This window comes from Mesocricetus auratus, unplaced genomic scaffold, assembly GCF_017639785.1.
Source record: "Mesocricetus auratus isolate SY011 unplaced genomic scaffold, BCM_Maur_2.0 Super-Scaffold_100010, whole genome shotgun sequence".
NCBI classification, from domain to species: domain Eukaryota; kingdom Metazoa; phylum Chordata; class Mammalia; order Rodentia; family Cricetidae; genus Mesocricetus; species Mesocricetus auratus.
Genome location: NW_024429194.1, coordinates 28,512,199 through 28,527,935, shown reverse-complemented (window position 1 = coordinate 28,527,935; position 15,737 = coordinate 28,512,199). Strand labels below are relative to the sequence as shown.

At 39.3% G+C, this 15,737-nt stretch overlaps 1 protein-coding gene across 15 annotated transcripts in view; it reads right to left on the bottom strand.

Annotated features, from left to right (window-relative positions):
- Dock10 (dedicator of cytokinesis 10) overlaps positions 1–15,737 on the bottom strand; it is a 186,217-nt gene that overhangs the window by 48,826 nt on the left and 121,654 nt on the right. For all 15 annotated transcript variants that reach the window (XR_005879873.1, XR_005879874.1, XM_013122369.3 and 12 more), the window contains exons 24-29: positions 15,430–15,548; positions 13,645–13,714; positions 10,411–10,524; positions 8,381–8,452; positions 5,250–5,396; positions 1,613–1,696 (exon numbers count right to left, since the gene is read on the bottom strand). Coding sequence is in view for 13 of the 15 variants with exons in the window: in XM_013122369.3 (XP_012977823.2) it covers positions 1,613–1,696; positions 5,250–5,396; positions 8,381–8,452; positions 10,411–10,524; positions 13,645–13,714; positions 15,430–15,548 (606 nt within the window). In the remaining 2 variants the exon portion in view is untranslated. The remainder of the gene's footprint in view (positions 1–1,612; positions 1,697–5,249; positions 5,397–8,380; positions 8,453–10,410; positions 10,525–13,644; positions 13,715–15,429; positions 15,549–15,737) is intronic.

Genomic DNA, 15,737 nt, shown 5'->3' with positions numbered 1-15,737 from the left:
TCATTTAGCTCTGCCTTCCCCTCTGCCTTTGCAAAAAGGCATGACTTTTCCATAACATATGGATTTGGACAATGAACCACAGAGTTTAGACTTGGCCTAAGATAACTGTAATTCATGTCTTAAGACAATCACATCAGTAGGAATGATTAGCACAGCCATAACAGTTTTATATCTTCTCTCATGTATGATAAGCAATCATTCTTTAAGAGCAAGTTAGATTGTCACTACCATATTCACTACTATCAGCTAACATAATATGAAAACACCCCTTTACCTTGAATTAGAGTTCTATTTTCTCTCAGTGGTGTTCAGTAATGTAGACAATTGTCATTTCAAACAAGAGCAGTATTTGATGTGCCCTTTTGTACGTGAGCAAGTGTATAATTAAACTGTACACACATTAATTATTCTTCACTAAAAAATATGTCACTTGATTATCAGAAAAATATGTAGGTCTAGTACAATTATACTTAAATGGAAGTTAATTACATTTCATGCATGATAGGAACACAATTCAATATTCCTTAAAGAAAAGGACTTTTGGGATAGAGCTAAGGTTAGTCCTAAAATACAGTTTATAGATCTGAGTGCATCTATGAAAAAAAACAGAAAGATCTCAAACAAATAGCATTGTGTATCTCAAGGTATCAGAGAAAGAAGAACATGCCAGACTTCAAAGGAATAGATGGCAGAAAAATGACAAAGGTCCAGGGAAGAAATTAATGAACTAGAGACTAAAGGAATAATACAAAGAATCAACCAAAAAGTTGCTTCTCTGAAAAATAAATATGATTAACACACCTTTATCCAAACTAACTTAAGAAAGGAGAGAAGATACAAATTAATACAATTAGAAATGAGACGGGCGTTGGTGGCACATGCCTTTAGTCCCAGCACTTGGGAGGCAAATGCAGGTGGATTTCTGTGAGTTCAGGTTAGCCTGGTCTACAGAGCGAGTGCCAGGATAGGCTCCAAAGCTACAAGGAGAAACGCTGTCTTGAACCCCCCCAAAATAGAGATGAAAGAGGGTATGTACAAAAGCACATACATACAAAGGACCTAATGCACATACAAAGTACAATGAATATAATATGTATGTACATGCAAAGCATATAATACAAAGGACCTAATGCACACACAAAGTACAATGAATATAATGTGTATGTACATACTAAGTATGTAATACAAAGGACCTAATGCACACACAAAGTACAATGAATGTAATATGCATGTACATACAAAGCACGCACATACAAAGTACAAAAATGTACTTTGAAACCTAGCACAATGAAATTCAGAAGATTGTTAGGGAATTCTTTGAAAACATAACTTTGGAACATCATCTAAAATAAAAAATAAGTTAATAATCATAAATTACCTAATAAAGTTAAATTAAGAGAAAAAACAACTTAAATATCCGTAACAATCAAAGAGACTAAAAGAGTCATAGGAGGCCTGCCAACAAAGGAAAATCCCAAACCAGATAGTGTAGATCTTATTTTATGACTGATTAGTTCAGGATGTCAGGTAGATAGATACACACAGAGATTGCCTTAGTTAGTTACCATGCTGGACTTGGCAAATGATTGCTCCATTCCTGGTTGGTCCTTACCTTGAACTCACCAGAGGAGAACATGCTGACGTAATTGTTCACCATCTTAAACACGAATCCCCGGTCCATAAACGTAAAGCAGCGCTAAGAAGATAAAATTCCAAAGTCAAATCTTTTTACTGGAGGGAAAAGACAATTATATAATTAATCAGAGTAATATTTAACTAACTTGCCATGTGTTTAAAAAATCTGTAAAGGGTGTCAAAACACCCATCTGCATACAGCAACTAATTAAAATTCCATAGATAATATAAATCCATGAAAATTCCAAACCTGCACCTATCGACTCTTTAAAATATTGCTTGGAATCTTGCAGTGAGCTATTTTAGACTTTCTCTTTCATATAGAAAGTTGTCTGCTTTTTAATTACTTGGTTACATTTTATTACTGGTTTTAGTACATTGATCCCAGAGCTGCTCGGGTGGAGGCCATCTGCTATACACTGTGGGTGGGATGGAAGTGGTAAAATGGGCCAGCAATCCTTTCATTCTTATTGGTTTCCTTCCACAGGGATCTCTTCTCTATTTCATCCAGTGAAGTATACATTGAAAGAAGAAAGAGAGAAGAACCTGCCATTTCTGTTAGGGAGATGTTTGTGTCTTATTTACTTTGTTGAAAGATTCTCCTAACCTAGCCAGGAAGGCCTTAGGTCAAATTTATAGCAGGCACACTGATATCTATGGAGTATGTTCTTCATTCAGTTTTTGGCAAAGCTAGTGTTTCTACCAGTTCCCTTTTCACTCTGGACCCTGATCCTTCAGCTTGGTATCAGGAAGTGGCTTGTGATGACAAGTAAAAATGATTGTGGGGGAACCTTCATTTATTCCCTTATAGAAATGTGTTTAGCCATGCCTTTTTATTGTTTAGAATATTTTAAAAGATATTAAGATCTAAGGTCCATCTCATCATATATTAGATATTTTCAAAAGCTAGCTGAAATAAAGCAAGGACCAGTGAGATGAAGAGGCAACGAGACATGGACATTGAACAGGGAAAGCAACATTTGTCTCGACATTATGCTGTAAAAGGAGAGCGCTTGGACGGGTGGGTGTCAGGAAGAGCTGTAACCCATTTTGTTAGGAAAAGAAAAAGAAAAAAGAAAAGGAAAAAACCAGAACTGTACAGGTTGTTGTGGTGTGGATCCATGTAGGACTCATCAGCTTTAAGTAGAGAACAATAAAAACACACAAGATTTTGGCACAACACTGTGCCAAACATGGTGTTTTTCATGACATAGGTTGAGGGAGAGCACCTGGGAACCTAGAGCATGTTTATACCCTTACAGTGCTTCCACTGTCTATTCTCCTGCTGATTGGAAGACAACTAGCACAATTAGAGTATTATAAACACCCCATCATTAAATTCTAATGACTGATAGTATTTATGACTTAGAATTGAATGCCCCACATCACCCCAAGATCATGTTTTGAGCAATCAGTCCCTAGGTTAGGTTGTTATTTTGAAGGCTGTGGAGTTGTACTTTTAGGACCTAAGCCTTGGCTAGTGGGAGTATGTTGCTAGGGGTGGGACTCTGAAAGTTCTACCCCTGGTGTTCCTTCTCTGTTTCCTTGTGTCAGTCATGTGAACAAGTTGTCCCACAGTCCTGACACCAGAGAACAGTAGTTCCACTTTGCCTTCCTTAAGAAGATGGATGGTGACGCTCTGAATCCTGGAGTCAACAAGTCACTCCTTAAGTTGCTTCTGTCAAGTATTTTGTGACAGTCAGGAGGGAAGTAAGGGCTTCTCTGATTCACAGTATTTGACTATTAATGAGGAGTAAGACAATCAAAAGTGGGAAACATTGGGAGCCATCTTGAGGAATGGCCATTCACAGATTGCTGAGAGTTCAAGAGATTTATAACACAATATCAAGAGGACAGTGCTGGGTGGGAAAGTTCAGGGCTCATCAGTTCTGGGATAGGGGCTAAACTGAGACATTCAATTTTGCATTGTCCAAATCTGGTTTTATTTCCTTTTCTTTTTCTCTACTACTTCTAACAATCATCCTCAAAACATTTGTTGTTTTCTGTGTCAATAAATGCCATGAAACTATAAATGTATGGACATTTATGATACAAAACATACTCTTTCCATTTACAAACTTCTTGTGTGTGTGTCTGTGTGTGATCTATTGTTATTGTCATTATTAGCTATATATGTTTATTGTAAATCTATTTTTTTCACCATTACCATTTATTTTTTTCATCTTGGACATTTTCCATGGCCTCCACATGAGGCTTATTCATAGACAGCAATAACCTTTGCATAAATACACTACAAAATAAATACTTGTCTTTTTGAACAAGTACCAAGCATATAAGCCAAGAGGCATATATATGGGGTGTTTTCCCTTTCTTAGACAATTGCTTAGTCACCTTTTTTCTTTCAGTTTAGGTAAGAATATTGCAGATGTTTCCTTAAATGTCTTTTGCTTACAAGCTGGACTGTGCATACATTTCTTCACCAAATTTTCTAGCCTGCCAAGCACTTCCAGTGCACAACCAGTAAAACAAAACATTTTATTCTCGTGGGCCTTAAAGTGTAATAGAAAATGTGAATATTTTCCCCCTCCTTTATTCTTCCTTTTTAATGCAAGCCATCCTTTTCTCCTAATTGAAAGGAAAAAAATTAAGTGAGGGGAATAGTAGAGTATAGGAGCAGTGAGAGCAGAGATGGGAAATTGGGGCAGGATTCAAGTTGATAGTAGTTTGATCGGAATAGAGAGACCGGAGGCCAGGTAAAGGTTCAGCAGAATGAAGTGTGCACAGCGATGCTTCTTGAAAACTATGACTTTGCAAGCCAAGCATGAGAGGAGATAATAGAGTACATGTGATATGAAAGAACCAGGGAGGGATTCTAGGGACTAATGGTGTAAGTGGGAATGGAGACAGGCTGAAGGGAAAGAAGTGTAGTGTGCGGATTGATTGAAACTAAGGAGGTCTGAAAAAGCCTTAAGAATCCCTACTAGTCTGTGAGCTAATTGGAAACATAATTAAAATTGCTTCATACTCAAATTGATCATTTTTTTCTATGAATAGCTCATAACATTTTTTTCCCATCAGGCTAAAAAAAGTCAGAGGTCACATGAAAACAGTGCCAGATTCTTGAAGTGGCTACATGGCGCTGTTATCTCAGTGGTTGATCTAAAATGTCACATCACAGACAGAAACCCTCAAGAGAATGGCATCACAGTGTAACTCCTTTCAACCTCTCTTGCTGTTTAAGATCATTTGGAAGCACCACGACTTGACAACACTTGCATGCACACTTTTATCTAACCTTCATTTTTCTTTTTTCTTTTTGGTTTTACGAGACAGGGTTTCTCTGTATTGTTTTGGAGGCTGTCGGTCCAGCCTAGCCTCCAACTCACAGAGATCTGCTTGCCTCTGCCTCCCGAGTGCTGGGATTAAAGGCGTGCGCCACCACCGCCCGGCCCTTCATTTTTCTTTAATGAACCTCCGAACTGGGATGAATGGTAAAACGTATTTCAAGACAAGAAATGCAGAGTGGAAGCATTCATCTTACTGTCGGAGACTTCATCATAAACAGAGAGTAAGTTACATTTAGGACACCCTGCAGTCCGTCACACTGTCAAGGGGAAGGACTTGAACAGAACTGGGCTCTCACATATCTATACCTTAAGGAATCTGGCGACGCTGTGGTTCGCCCTTTTGGTTTCCTCAAGGGCATCCTTGTATTTCCAAATCACATGGTCGCACAGGCCCATCACCAGGTTGTCTAGTTCACTTTGGTAAGACTCGGGGAATCTTTGAGCTCTGGGAAGCTAAGGAAAGAATGTCTTATTCATAATGTGGCGTGTGACTCACCAGGCTGGGACAAGCAAGCAGAAAGGCTTACCTTATTTTATAGAACAGCAAATCAAAGGAGTTCCTCGGAAAACTTGAAAGCAGTCATAAAACTTAAAAGCCTTTTACGTTGCAAGGTCATAATTCTACAGTTTTTATTAAATGTTCCCTTCTAGCTTGACTGGCAAATTTACACCTTTTCATTAAAAACTGTTAATCTCAAATACTCAAGAAATATGTGCAAAGCAAAATGTGAATAATTTTATGCTCTCATATATCAATTTCATCCTTTTGTCTCCCATGAAATAACTATTAAACGTTAAATAAAATATATTAATTTTGAAATGGATATCATTCCAAAATAGTTTTTAGTCAGCTAAGTCCATTTATCATAATTTAGAATGATTTTTAAAATACAGGAAACCTCCCAATGAAAAACTATGCGTGCTCAGCCTTAAAAGGGACATCTATAGCAACGCCCTCTCCCAGTCCAAGGGAACATCAAAAAGAGAGAGAGTGGAAAGGAATTAAACCATGGAGGACTGGGAAGAGTGTCAGGAAATGCTGCCCTCCAGACATGACATTTCTTTTTCTTTGTTTGCTTGTTTTTTTTATTTGGTTTTTCGAGACAGGGTTTCTCTGTAGCTTTGGAGGCTGTTCTGGAACTAGCTCTCGTAGACCAGGCTGGTCTTGAACTTACAGAGATCCACTTGCCTCTGCCTCCCGAGTGCTGGGATTAAAGGTGCGCGCCACCACTGTCCGGTCATTTCTATAGCTACTGTGATTACACAGTGTTTATAGACACCTGTACAAGACCCTATGTCAATCATAAAGAGAGAAAGTGCCCACGAGGCCCTACTTAGCTCCTTAAGGAGCCAATGACTGTTAGTGGATGCTGAGGAGGGCATGTAATTTTGTCTACTGCTGTGTCTTATGGGGTACTACATGGGAAGAAAAAGGGGTTCAGAAGGAAAGGGGACTAAGAGAAGGTAATGGGGGAGGGGTGAATATGGTCACAAAATATCACGTATAAATGCAAAGGTTGTAAAAATGTAAAGAGGTATGATGATAAGGAATATCCAGGAGATGGCTCAGTTGGTAAACTGGTTCCTCTGGAAGCAGGAGGAACTTTAAAGGCTGGACATGGTGGCTTGTTACTTCCACTCTATCACAGGGCATTATTGGAGCTCATTGGACAGAGAGAAGAGCCAATCACTGAGCTCCAGGTTCAGAGAGAGACTGTCTCAAGAAAATAAGTTGAAGAGTGATTGATTTCAACCTCTAGCTTCCATATGAACTCACACATGTGTTCCTTCACACACACATGCACTTACACACTAATTTAGAATTTAGGGTCAGACAACTTGAAGATGAAGGTGTCTGTATCTTTAAGTAGATATGATCCTGTTTCTGACCTGACCTAACATCCACATACAGTACATATGAATAAGAGGAAGCTGAGTTAGAGAAAAGCTTCTAAAACTTTACTGAGTAACTTATATGCACTAATGATTCTATCTATTTTTCTCCCAAAGGTCTTATGTATATTCACCAAGGCTATGTATGCTGGAAAGAGGGGGATATTCACACAATTCAAGCGCCATTGGACACAGGATCTATGTGAGTTTCCTATCTAGAAACCCAAATCACCCTCATGTCTACTGTTCAGACTTACAGGGATTGAAGATAGAATCTTGACTAAAGCTCTGATAACATTTCAGATGGATGGGTGGAGGTGTCAAAGAAGCACTCCAAGTCATTTACCTGGTTCCAAATGTGAAGTTTATATAGAAGCAACTGACATTTGGATTACCACTGAACATAGAGGTCATTGCTTGGAACTGTCCTTGTGAGGATGCCAGAGGGAGCTCTGACTCTGCCTATCCCCTACCAGGAAGGCAAGTCAGGACAATGTCACTGATCTGCTGTACTCACCACATGCAATACTGTTCTGACTCTACTCTTGGTAGTGGTGGTGGTGGATGGGGGTGCATGCTAGTGCTCCCCTCTTGGCTCTATCCAAATGGAGGCTGAGAGAGGTGTGTGAGAGCCCGAGGCATTCCCTTGGGTGCATATGGTTGGGTTCTCATCCCCTGACTGTGATTGTGAGTAACTACAGACCACATGCAACAACACAGGCTTCAGAGAAGTGAGGTTGCCAGAGATTCCTCCCACTGGGGAAGGAGGGCCTGGGTCACACCCTCTGGTGGGTCACCAAGACCTTATCAGCTATGAGCTAGAGTGAGACAACCTGGAATGGATTATAGAGGAAGGGGTGATGAGCTCAGCTAGGCTTCTGAGGAGTCTAGCTGCTGTGATAGGAGCTGGAGTTAATTCCACCAACCCCTCCTCTTCTAAGAGAGGCCTGTGGGCTATGGAGGAGCAGATTCATGAGTGTGTGTAGTGTGCCATGATAACTGTGGACTGAGGAAGTCCAGACATTTCTTTAACTAATGGAAACCATGTAAAAGGCTGCCATATCCCAGACCCAATCAATCATTCATGGCAGAAACACATTATCCCAGGCTGCTTCCATTCAGTGATAGAGCTGGCCGAGGCTTGCCAATAGGACCTGTGTAGTGTGCATTTCCTCCAGTGAGCATCCTCTGCTTCCAGATGATGCACTGGGCCGGCTGAAAGCTTCTTCAGTGCCAGACTCATTTTAACCAACACATCTCCCTTCTCCATTTCCTCTCATAGGTACTAAACCTGCCTACCTCTTTTTTCCATTTGTCCTTTATAATTACTTCTCCCTGATAGATCTTTGCATTTGTAATTTTGTCTTGGCATCTGCTTCTGAGTGGGCCTTTATTAACATACATGATCATTTCTTGTACTTAAAAAGCAATTAACATAAATTGCTAAGGTTTTACACAGCCAATAAAAGTGGAACTAATGAGAACATGTTCATTAGTGTAAATTGTTGAATGATATTACAATGCTATATTACCTATGATCTTACCTGAATTTTATTTGTATCAGTCAAGTGCTGTGCCATTGATTTTAGAATAATTGCAAAGAAGAACCAAGAATGCTATGACAGAAAAAGGGAAAAAAGATTTATTAATCTATGTAAAAATAATGCTTACTATGATCTTTACAATACAATATTGCCACACTTTTTTTTTAATCTTAAAGTAAATGAGTAAGTTAGATGTACCAGGGAAGTGATACACTCTCTATTATCTTAGGTTGACCTTTATCAAAGTTATAATTGTCATAGCTTGCATTATATATTTCAGTTTCTTAATAGTATCACAAAACTGAAGCTAAAAAGTGGACAGTTTACTTGAGACAACTTTTGGAGTATTTGTTCATGAACGATTTATTCATGAGATGCTCTGTTCATTTCATGTACGTTAACAAAACTAAAATAACGCTTTTGTGGCAGGCTCATCATCAGACTTAATTTTGTGCTAATTTTCTATGTGTTAGTCATTTTCTCACTGACACTTACACATTAAAGGTCTATTTCATTTTTTCTACCACTGAAGTCCCCATAAAATTGCTATTCTCAACCCAGTCTCCTGAGACTGCCTTTTTAACTCAACAAATGTCATTTAGAGCCTCGTTATGGTGAGTCATTATCATGGGGTTATATCACATCGCCACATCAGGTATCCAGTCATCACTGGCAGAGGGCATTTGAATCCCATCCCATTTGTGGCTGGTGCAGTGCTGTGGTGACCTTTGTGAAGGGGTGGAGAGGCTGCTATCCATTCTAAAGAAGCAAGGACCACTTCACTGGAGAAATCAAAGTGTCTGCTTGGTACTGAACGTGAAGCCCACACAATGAGGGATGCTTAAGGAATTCAAGGCATACTGCAACCACCTCCAGTCCTTTCCTGTCCCAAACTACAGTTTTAGTCATTATACCAAATGTTCTGCCCTTTGTTTCCATATCCAACAGACTCTCTCTACTCTCATCATGGTCTGTAGGCATGGCAGCCGCTCTAGGCTTCTCTGGCTTCATCTGACCCCTCCTCTCCTTGTCCACTGTGGTGTGCTCAGACTCAGAGTCATGCTATAGCCCTACAGAATAGGTAAGGCCTTTTCTGTACCTGCAAGGCCCTAGTCTAAAAAGCCCCATGGCCAGCTCCCTTACTTCCTTCTCACGTGTCCCCTTCTCCATCAGGTCACCTGCCTACCCTAGTAGACACACAAGTCTTGCCTTTTGTCCTTAGCATGCTTGTACTTTTAACTGCTCTATGCTTTCTTTTCTCATTCAACTTGCCATCAACATATAATTTGTGATTAAGTTATATCAAGGGCTCATTTCCCCCAATGAGTTCCCAAAGGCATGGAGCTTTAGTCACTGCTCTAATGTATCCCAAGTGCCTAGGAGTCTGACTGCTTTAAGGTAGGTGCCTGAAATATATGTTGAATAAATACACGGAATATACGCAGAAGACTGCTTAAAAATAAATTACTTGGTCTGTCACAATTAGATTTTTGTGAACTTATGCTGATGGCTTATGAAGTAATATTGCCTTTCTAGATGTTTGCAGTCAGTTGTAACCAATCAGATGAATTTGTCAAGTCACAATAGACGAAAAGTTTGCATCAAATATCAAGGTTCCAACATTGTTTTATAGGTTTTACACTGTCTCTTCTTCATGTTCCTGCACACGTTTGAACCTGAGACCAAAAACTGGCTGTCACTCACTTATCCTCCATTGCCAATATGTTCACTAATACACCATGACAATCCTTTCCTACCTAGTTTTCCTACTGTAACTAGCCACCAAAACTTTGTGCTATACTGTTTGCAAATATTTCCTAAAAATTTTAATAGTAATTCATTCTGCCTTTAGATTAAAGCATGGGTGCAACCTGCTCCTCCATTTCTTTTACTTGATAATTTGATAGAATTCAGTTTTGATATGAAACTTACATCAGAAATTAAGGGAAATCAGTGAGTCCTGTCACCTTCTAGTGATAGAGTTCTGTGACCACTGCTAGCAACTTATGCACTATAATGAAGAAGATTACCTTCAGGACATGCTTGACTATCGTTGAGTCATTTGACTTCAAAAGATCACTCAAATTTTTAGTCAGTTCCTCATGTATCGTTCTCTCTTTGTAGGACCTGGTCTTGAAAACAAACTGAAGAAAACCCAGAAAGATGAACAAAGTTAAGTACTCTTAAAGGGCTGCAAAGATTATCCCACACAAATAACTCATTTCTCATGATCAATTGCTTGTGCCAGCTTTAGTCTTGGAGTCAGTGGAGTCTGATGCTAAGAGAAGGACACACTTGCTCCTATTTGGGGTCTTGGCAGAAGTAGGGCCTTGCTCACCTAAGCTCTCCTTGGCATTCTTTCTGTAGAAACCAAGAGAAAGGGCTAGAGAGCCACTGAGCAGGTTCAAGGAATCATGGAGGGTTTGGACCCACTTACTTAGGACACACTCCCCTTCTCTTTCCTTCCACTGGCAACGGGTGGCATGGTAGCAATTCTTCATCCTGAAAGGGTAGAGCACCCACTCAAATAGCCAAGTGGGGAGCAGGTACCTTCCAGAAGCAAGGAGGTGAGCCCCCACAAGCCCAGGTTTTACCATCTATGCTAGATACAGCCGTCAAGAGGTTGATAAACATCAGCCATCGGTAAGATAACAGATGCTGCACACTTTCCTTTTTTCCAAGGATTATCTTGGTGATAACCTTTATTTCTTCATATTTTTAAAGAATATTAATACACATATACGAACACACATTATTTCAAAAGCATTAAGTGCTTTGAATTGAATTACAGTAGTTTGTGAGATGGGATTGCCTCAAGAAAGTGTATTGCCTTCATGGTATTCACAGTTTAGAATAGACCCCAATTAGAGGGAAGGCAGGCAAGAGAATGGTACATTTACTTTTGGATCTCTAACCCTTTCTTAGGACTTTGAAGTACATTAGCACCATGGTAGGCCCTGAGGTTTGAAGCTCATCTCAAAGGCGAGACAAAAAGCTAATGGACTCATAGAACCAGCTACAGTTAAGGGTAATTAATTTCCCCTAAGCATTGAGCTTCCTATGAAGACGAACTCACCACCAACTACCGAACTCTATGCTGTTATTTAGCCTGAAGGGGATTTCATTTCACCTAGCACTGGACTATTTTAACATTACAAACCTAATTCTTAGAATTGTCAGTGCTATGAAGCCCCATGAATCACAGCATTTAATTACATTGACTTAGACACACATCTTTGGAAAAGACATGGTGTATGTGTGCAGTTCTGACAGTGTAGATGGAGTGAGTTAGCAGCACTTGGTACCACTGAACTTGAAATGGTGTTTCATTTACTTGTGGATAAGTATAAATTACAATGGCTATAACGTCACCCAAGGATATACAAGCATGTCTTGTAACCAACCCATTTGTTTTTCACAATGTTCCTAGGGGTGGGTCTTAATAACTATATGTTAAACGTTTCTCTTCCATCTATCGTGAAAACGATTTCAAACTCTGAAGTCAATATCGGACTGCTAACCATATACCTAGCAGGAGTCTGCTTACAGAGCCACACAGCTGCATCCTCATCTGGTTTGTCTCCTCTGTGTATCAGAGGAGGCAGCTCAGGTTTCCCAAGGCTCACTTCTCAGGGCAATACACTGCTTAGGCTCCAGTTTCTCACTTCTTAGTTTAGGGATTATTTTTTGCAGAGTGACCCACTAGTTGGTTTTACTTATTAGGAAATGTTTGTGTACTTCAAAATAAATTCTAAAATATCTTTAGGAATTGTCCATCTGGAATCCCACATAAGTATACCTCTGGGTTTGAGCTACCTTAGAGCAAAGGAGATAAACTACCCATAAACCACCTCTCTTCTGTGTTGCATACTGGGACACTCTTGTCAAGATATTTCATGTTTTCTGGGTGAGAATGAAGCCTATTCCAAGATGCTTTTCCAAGGGCACCACAGAGTATGAGTCTCAGCAGCGGGGGTTCTTATAGGAACTGGCCTTGGTGGTCACAGAAGTAGCCACAAAAGCTGAAATTCTTAATATGTTTTTAAACAACTCCATTGAATGAGGAAACTAATACTACAGTGGAAATGGAGTTGTCTGAATGATAAATTCTTTCCAGATAATTACGTTAGCAAATATACTCATCAGTCCACTAGCAAATTAAGCGATGGCCCTCTATTAAGCACAGAGCAAACTACAAGGTATAAGTAGTGTTTGATAATTGAAGTCAGGGTCCTAGCATGTAAAACCATATTCTAAGGAAGTTGCTGTGAAATGACTTTTTCTAGCATACATGCTATTATAAGGAGGGCTACACATTCATGCTTTGGTATTTGGGGAAGACATAAAACTTTTCCAGCAGAAAATTCCATCCTTGCAGGTGGAATCTCAGAATGGTTCATTCCAGAATAAGATTTTTAGCTCCTTCCTTTGGTAGCTACATTTCTATGTTAAAAAAGAAGTTTCTATCACAGAAGACCCCAATTCTTCTCCAGTTGCATTTCTAAACATCTAGAATATACAACTACATGTTTATCCCTGTATATGACTTGAATATATTTCCTTCAAAAATCAACATCTCCAAAGATCCACTCTGTGTATACAAAATGGGAATGTACGTTTCGCATGTTTTATAAAGTAATTTAGGATGCTTGTATTTGCTTTTAATGAAAGGATGTTTGGAGCAGAGCTATGGGAATGCAAACATCACCACAAGTTCATTGGCATCAATTCACAGCCATCTGAAAATGAGAATAGGGCATCTCCAAGTGAACACTTGACAAGGGACACTGAGGAAGCAGTGCACACCGATGAGATGGGCTAATGGTTCATGCCAGAAGATAAAGGACTTAACATACCAGAAGCAGGTACAAATATACAGTAACTTGGAAAATGAAATAATGCCTGAGAAAACAACAAAAAGAGCTAAGAAAACATTACAGAAGAAACACAGAGCATTCAACAAACCCTCAGAAGCCTTCCTTAATTAGCACAGAAATTTCATATATTTCTAACATCAACTTCAAAGGAGCAACATTTAGCTTTCTCTTCTGTCCTTTTCTTTCCACCATTCCCATGTCAATATTTACACACACACATAGCGCGTTTACACTTAAACAATACAGCTAGCGCATTGATGTAAAGAAATGGGCTTCTGCTAAGACATCCAGCTTCATAGTGAGAACCTCCCTCTTAGTGCCAACAGGGAGCGAGACAAGTCACACAGCACAGGGTGTATGAACAGAGCCGGAGTGGTGACTCCCTACCTTAATGTATGACTGGACGGAATGGTCTAGCTGCTCTTCGTGACACTTGGCCACAATGTCAGCCAGAACCCTGGAAAAGCAAGGATGTTCAGTGGCCTAGCTGAAGACATAAAGATGCAGCTTTCTTTGAATACTTGGGAAATGAGGTACTTCATGAATCAGTGAATGCATGAATGAGCCAACCAATTCACACTCTTCTCTTGCCTTCCTCACACCCCAGCAGAGGGCACTTAATTGATCTCTATCACCTGAGAGTCATTTCCAAACAGAAGCATTCCAAGAACAGACTAAGGTATAAGTAAGGGTGTAATATCACACTGGAGACATTTTCTCTGACCTGAATGTACTACTCGTGGTCTCTGCACTTGCTGACATTGTCTTCTGGAAAAATGATCATTTTAAGTACCTAATTAGGCTCTGATTAATGACCATGTTCCATTTTAAAGGGCTCACCTTCCAAGCTGAGAGCAGAAGACTTATTTTTGGAAAAAGTGATTAGGTTAAGCCATCTATTTCCCTCATTAGTTGGGCTAGGGTTTCATGTAACTGTGGTATGTTGATACTTTTCCACATTAACAAGACCAGTTGCTGCATGGTTGGAGAGCTTTGGGAGATCTCAGAAATTCTAACAGACCTGTAAACTGCAATATTTAAAAATCTTGTCAACATTAACATATACAGCAAGCTGAAAGGGACACGAGTTGATGGCACAATTTGGGATTTTTAATCTGGGTTCAGAACTGGCTATTTGTGGAACTGATACTGATACTTTAATGTCTCAGAGCTTCAGAGTTTTATGTTAAAAGCCTTTGTTGTAGAAAAGATAAATAATATGCCTCTCAACAAGATACAGCCAATCTTTCAATACTAGCTGTGTTTTTTCATAATGCTAGAGCTATTTTTGAAACAAACAACAGATAAATGATTAAGTTATTAATTCAAAATAATATAAATGAAGAATTCGGAGTTCATGACTAGACTTATTAGTGATGTTGGAAGAGTATGGTGTGACCAAATTTAACACAAAAGAAAGGAAACAGAGCAAGTAAGAAATTCTATGGGACTATGAAATGATACAACTATTCTTGCAAACATTCTAGCAGTTCCTAAAAAAATTTCTACTGCTCAATCAATGAGTTGTATAGCCATTGCATTACTGTGGATTCATGTCAGAGGTAAAGTATTAGAGCTATGTTTACATAGAATTTACATATGAATATTTATAATGACCTTATCCAGTATAGCTTCAAATGGGGAAAATTCAGATGTCTTTCAACAAATGAATCCTTGAACACACTGTGGTTCAATCCATATCATAGAATACTACTCATTCATGAAAAGAAGTATCCCAGTCATAGATGGACAACCTGGGTGAATTTACAGAGAATTGTGATGAGTGGAAAAGCTAATGCCAAATGCAATTATTGCATACAGTGTGATTTCATATATACACAGATAGGTGTGTGTGTGTGTGTGTGTGTGTGTGTGTGTGTGTAGTATGTGCCGAAAGTGGGGGAGACTAAGTAATGAGCACACTTATTCTCTCCATATTATTCCTTTTAACTGCTTATGAATCTACAGTTATGTCAAAATAAAGTTTTCAAAACACGCAAAAAATCTAGCTAATACTAATAGTCAGGTATCACAAAACAAAGGTTTGGAAGAAATGGCTTAAGTCTGAAAAGTATGTTCACATGAAATGTACACAAATGTGGCTAGAATCATCATCTGGGTTCTGTCTGACAAAGGTTGCACAGTTTGTTCCCTCAGGGTTGCTATGGATACCTGGTGATGGTTGCACTGATTTCTTCTTCCTCGTTCTGCACTAAAATTTTGAAGAGCTGATTCAAGATGATGGGCAAGAAGCTCATGATCGAGTGGATCTTGTCCACATTTAATAAGTTCTGTAGTGAGTTGATGAGAAGAAACAGAATTAAGCACGGGAGAAGTAGTCCAGCACAATCTACCAGTGTTCTCAGGAATGTGACATGGTCTCGAGATCACATGATCACCATAGCTTTCCCCCATTAGCTTTCCTGCCTAACTGTGGCAGGTGTAGGTCATGTCAAAAGGACTCTGCTTAATTAGCAATG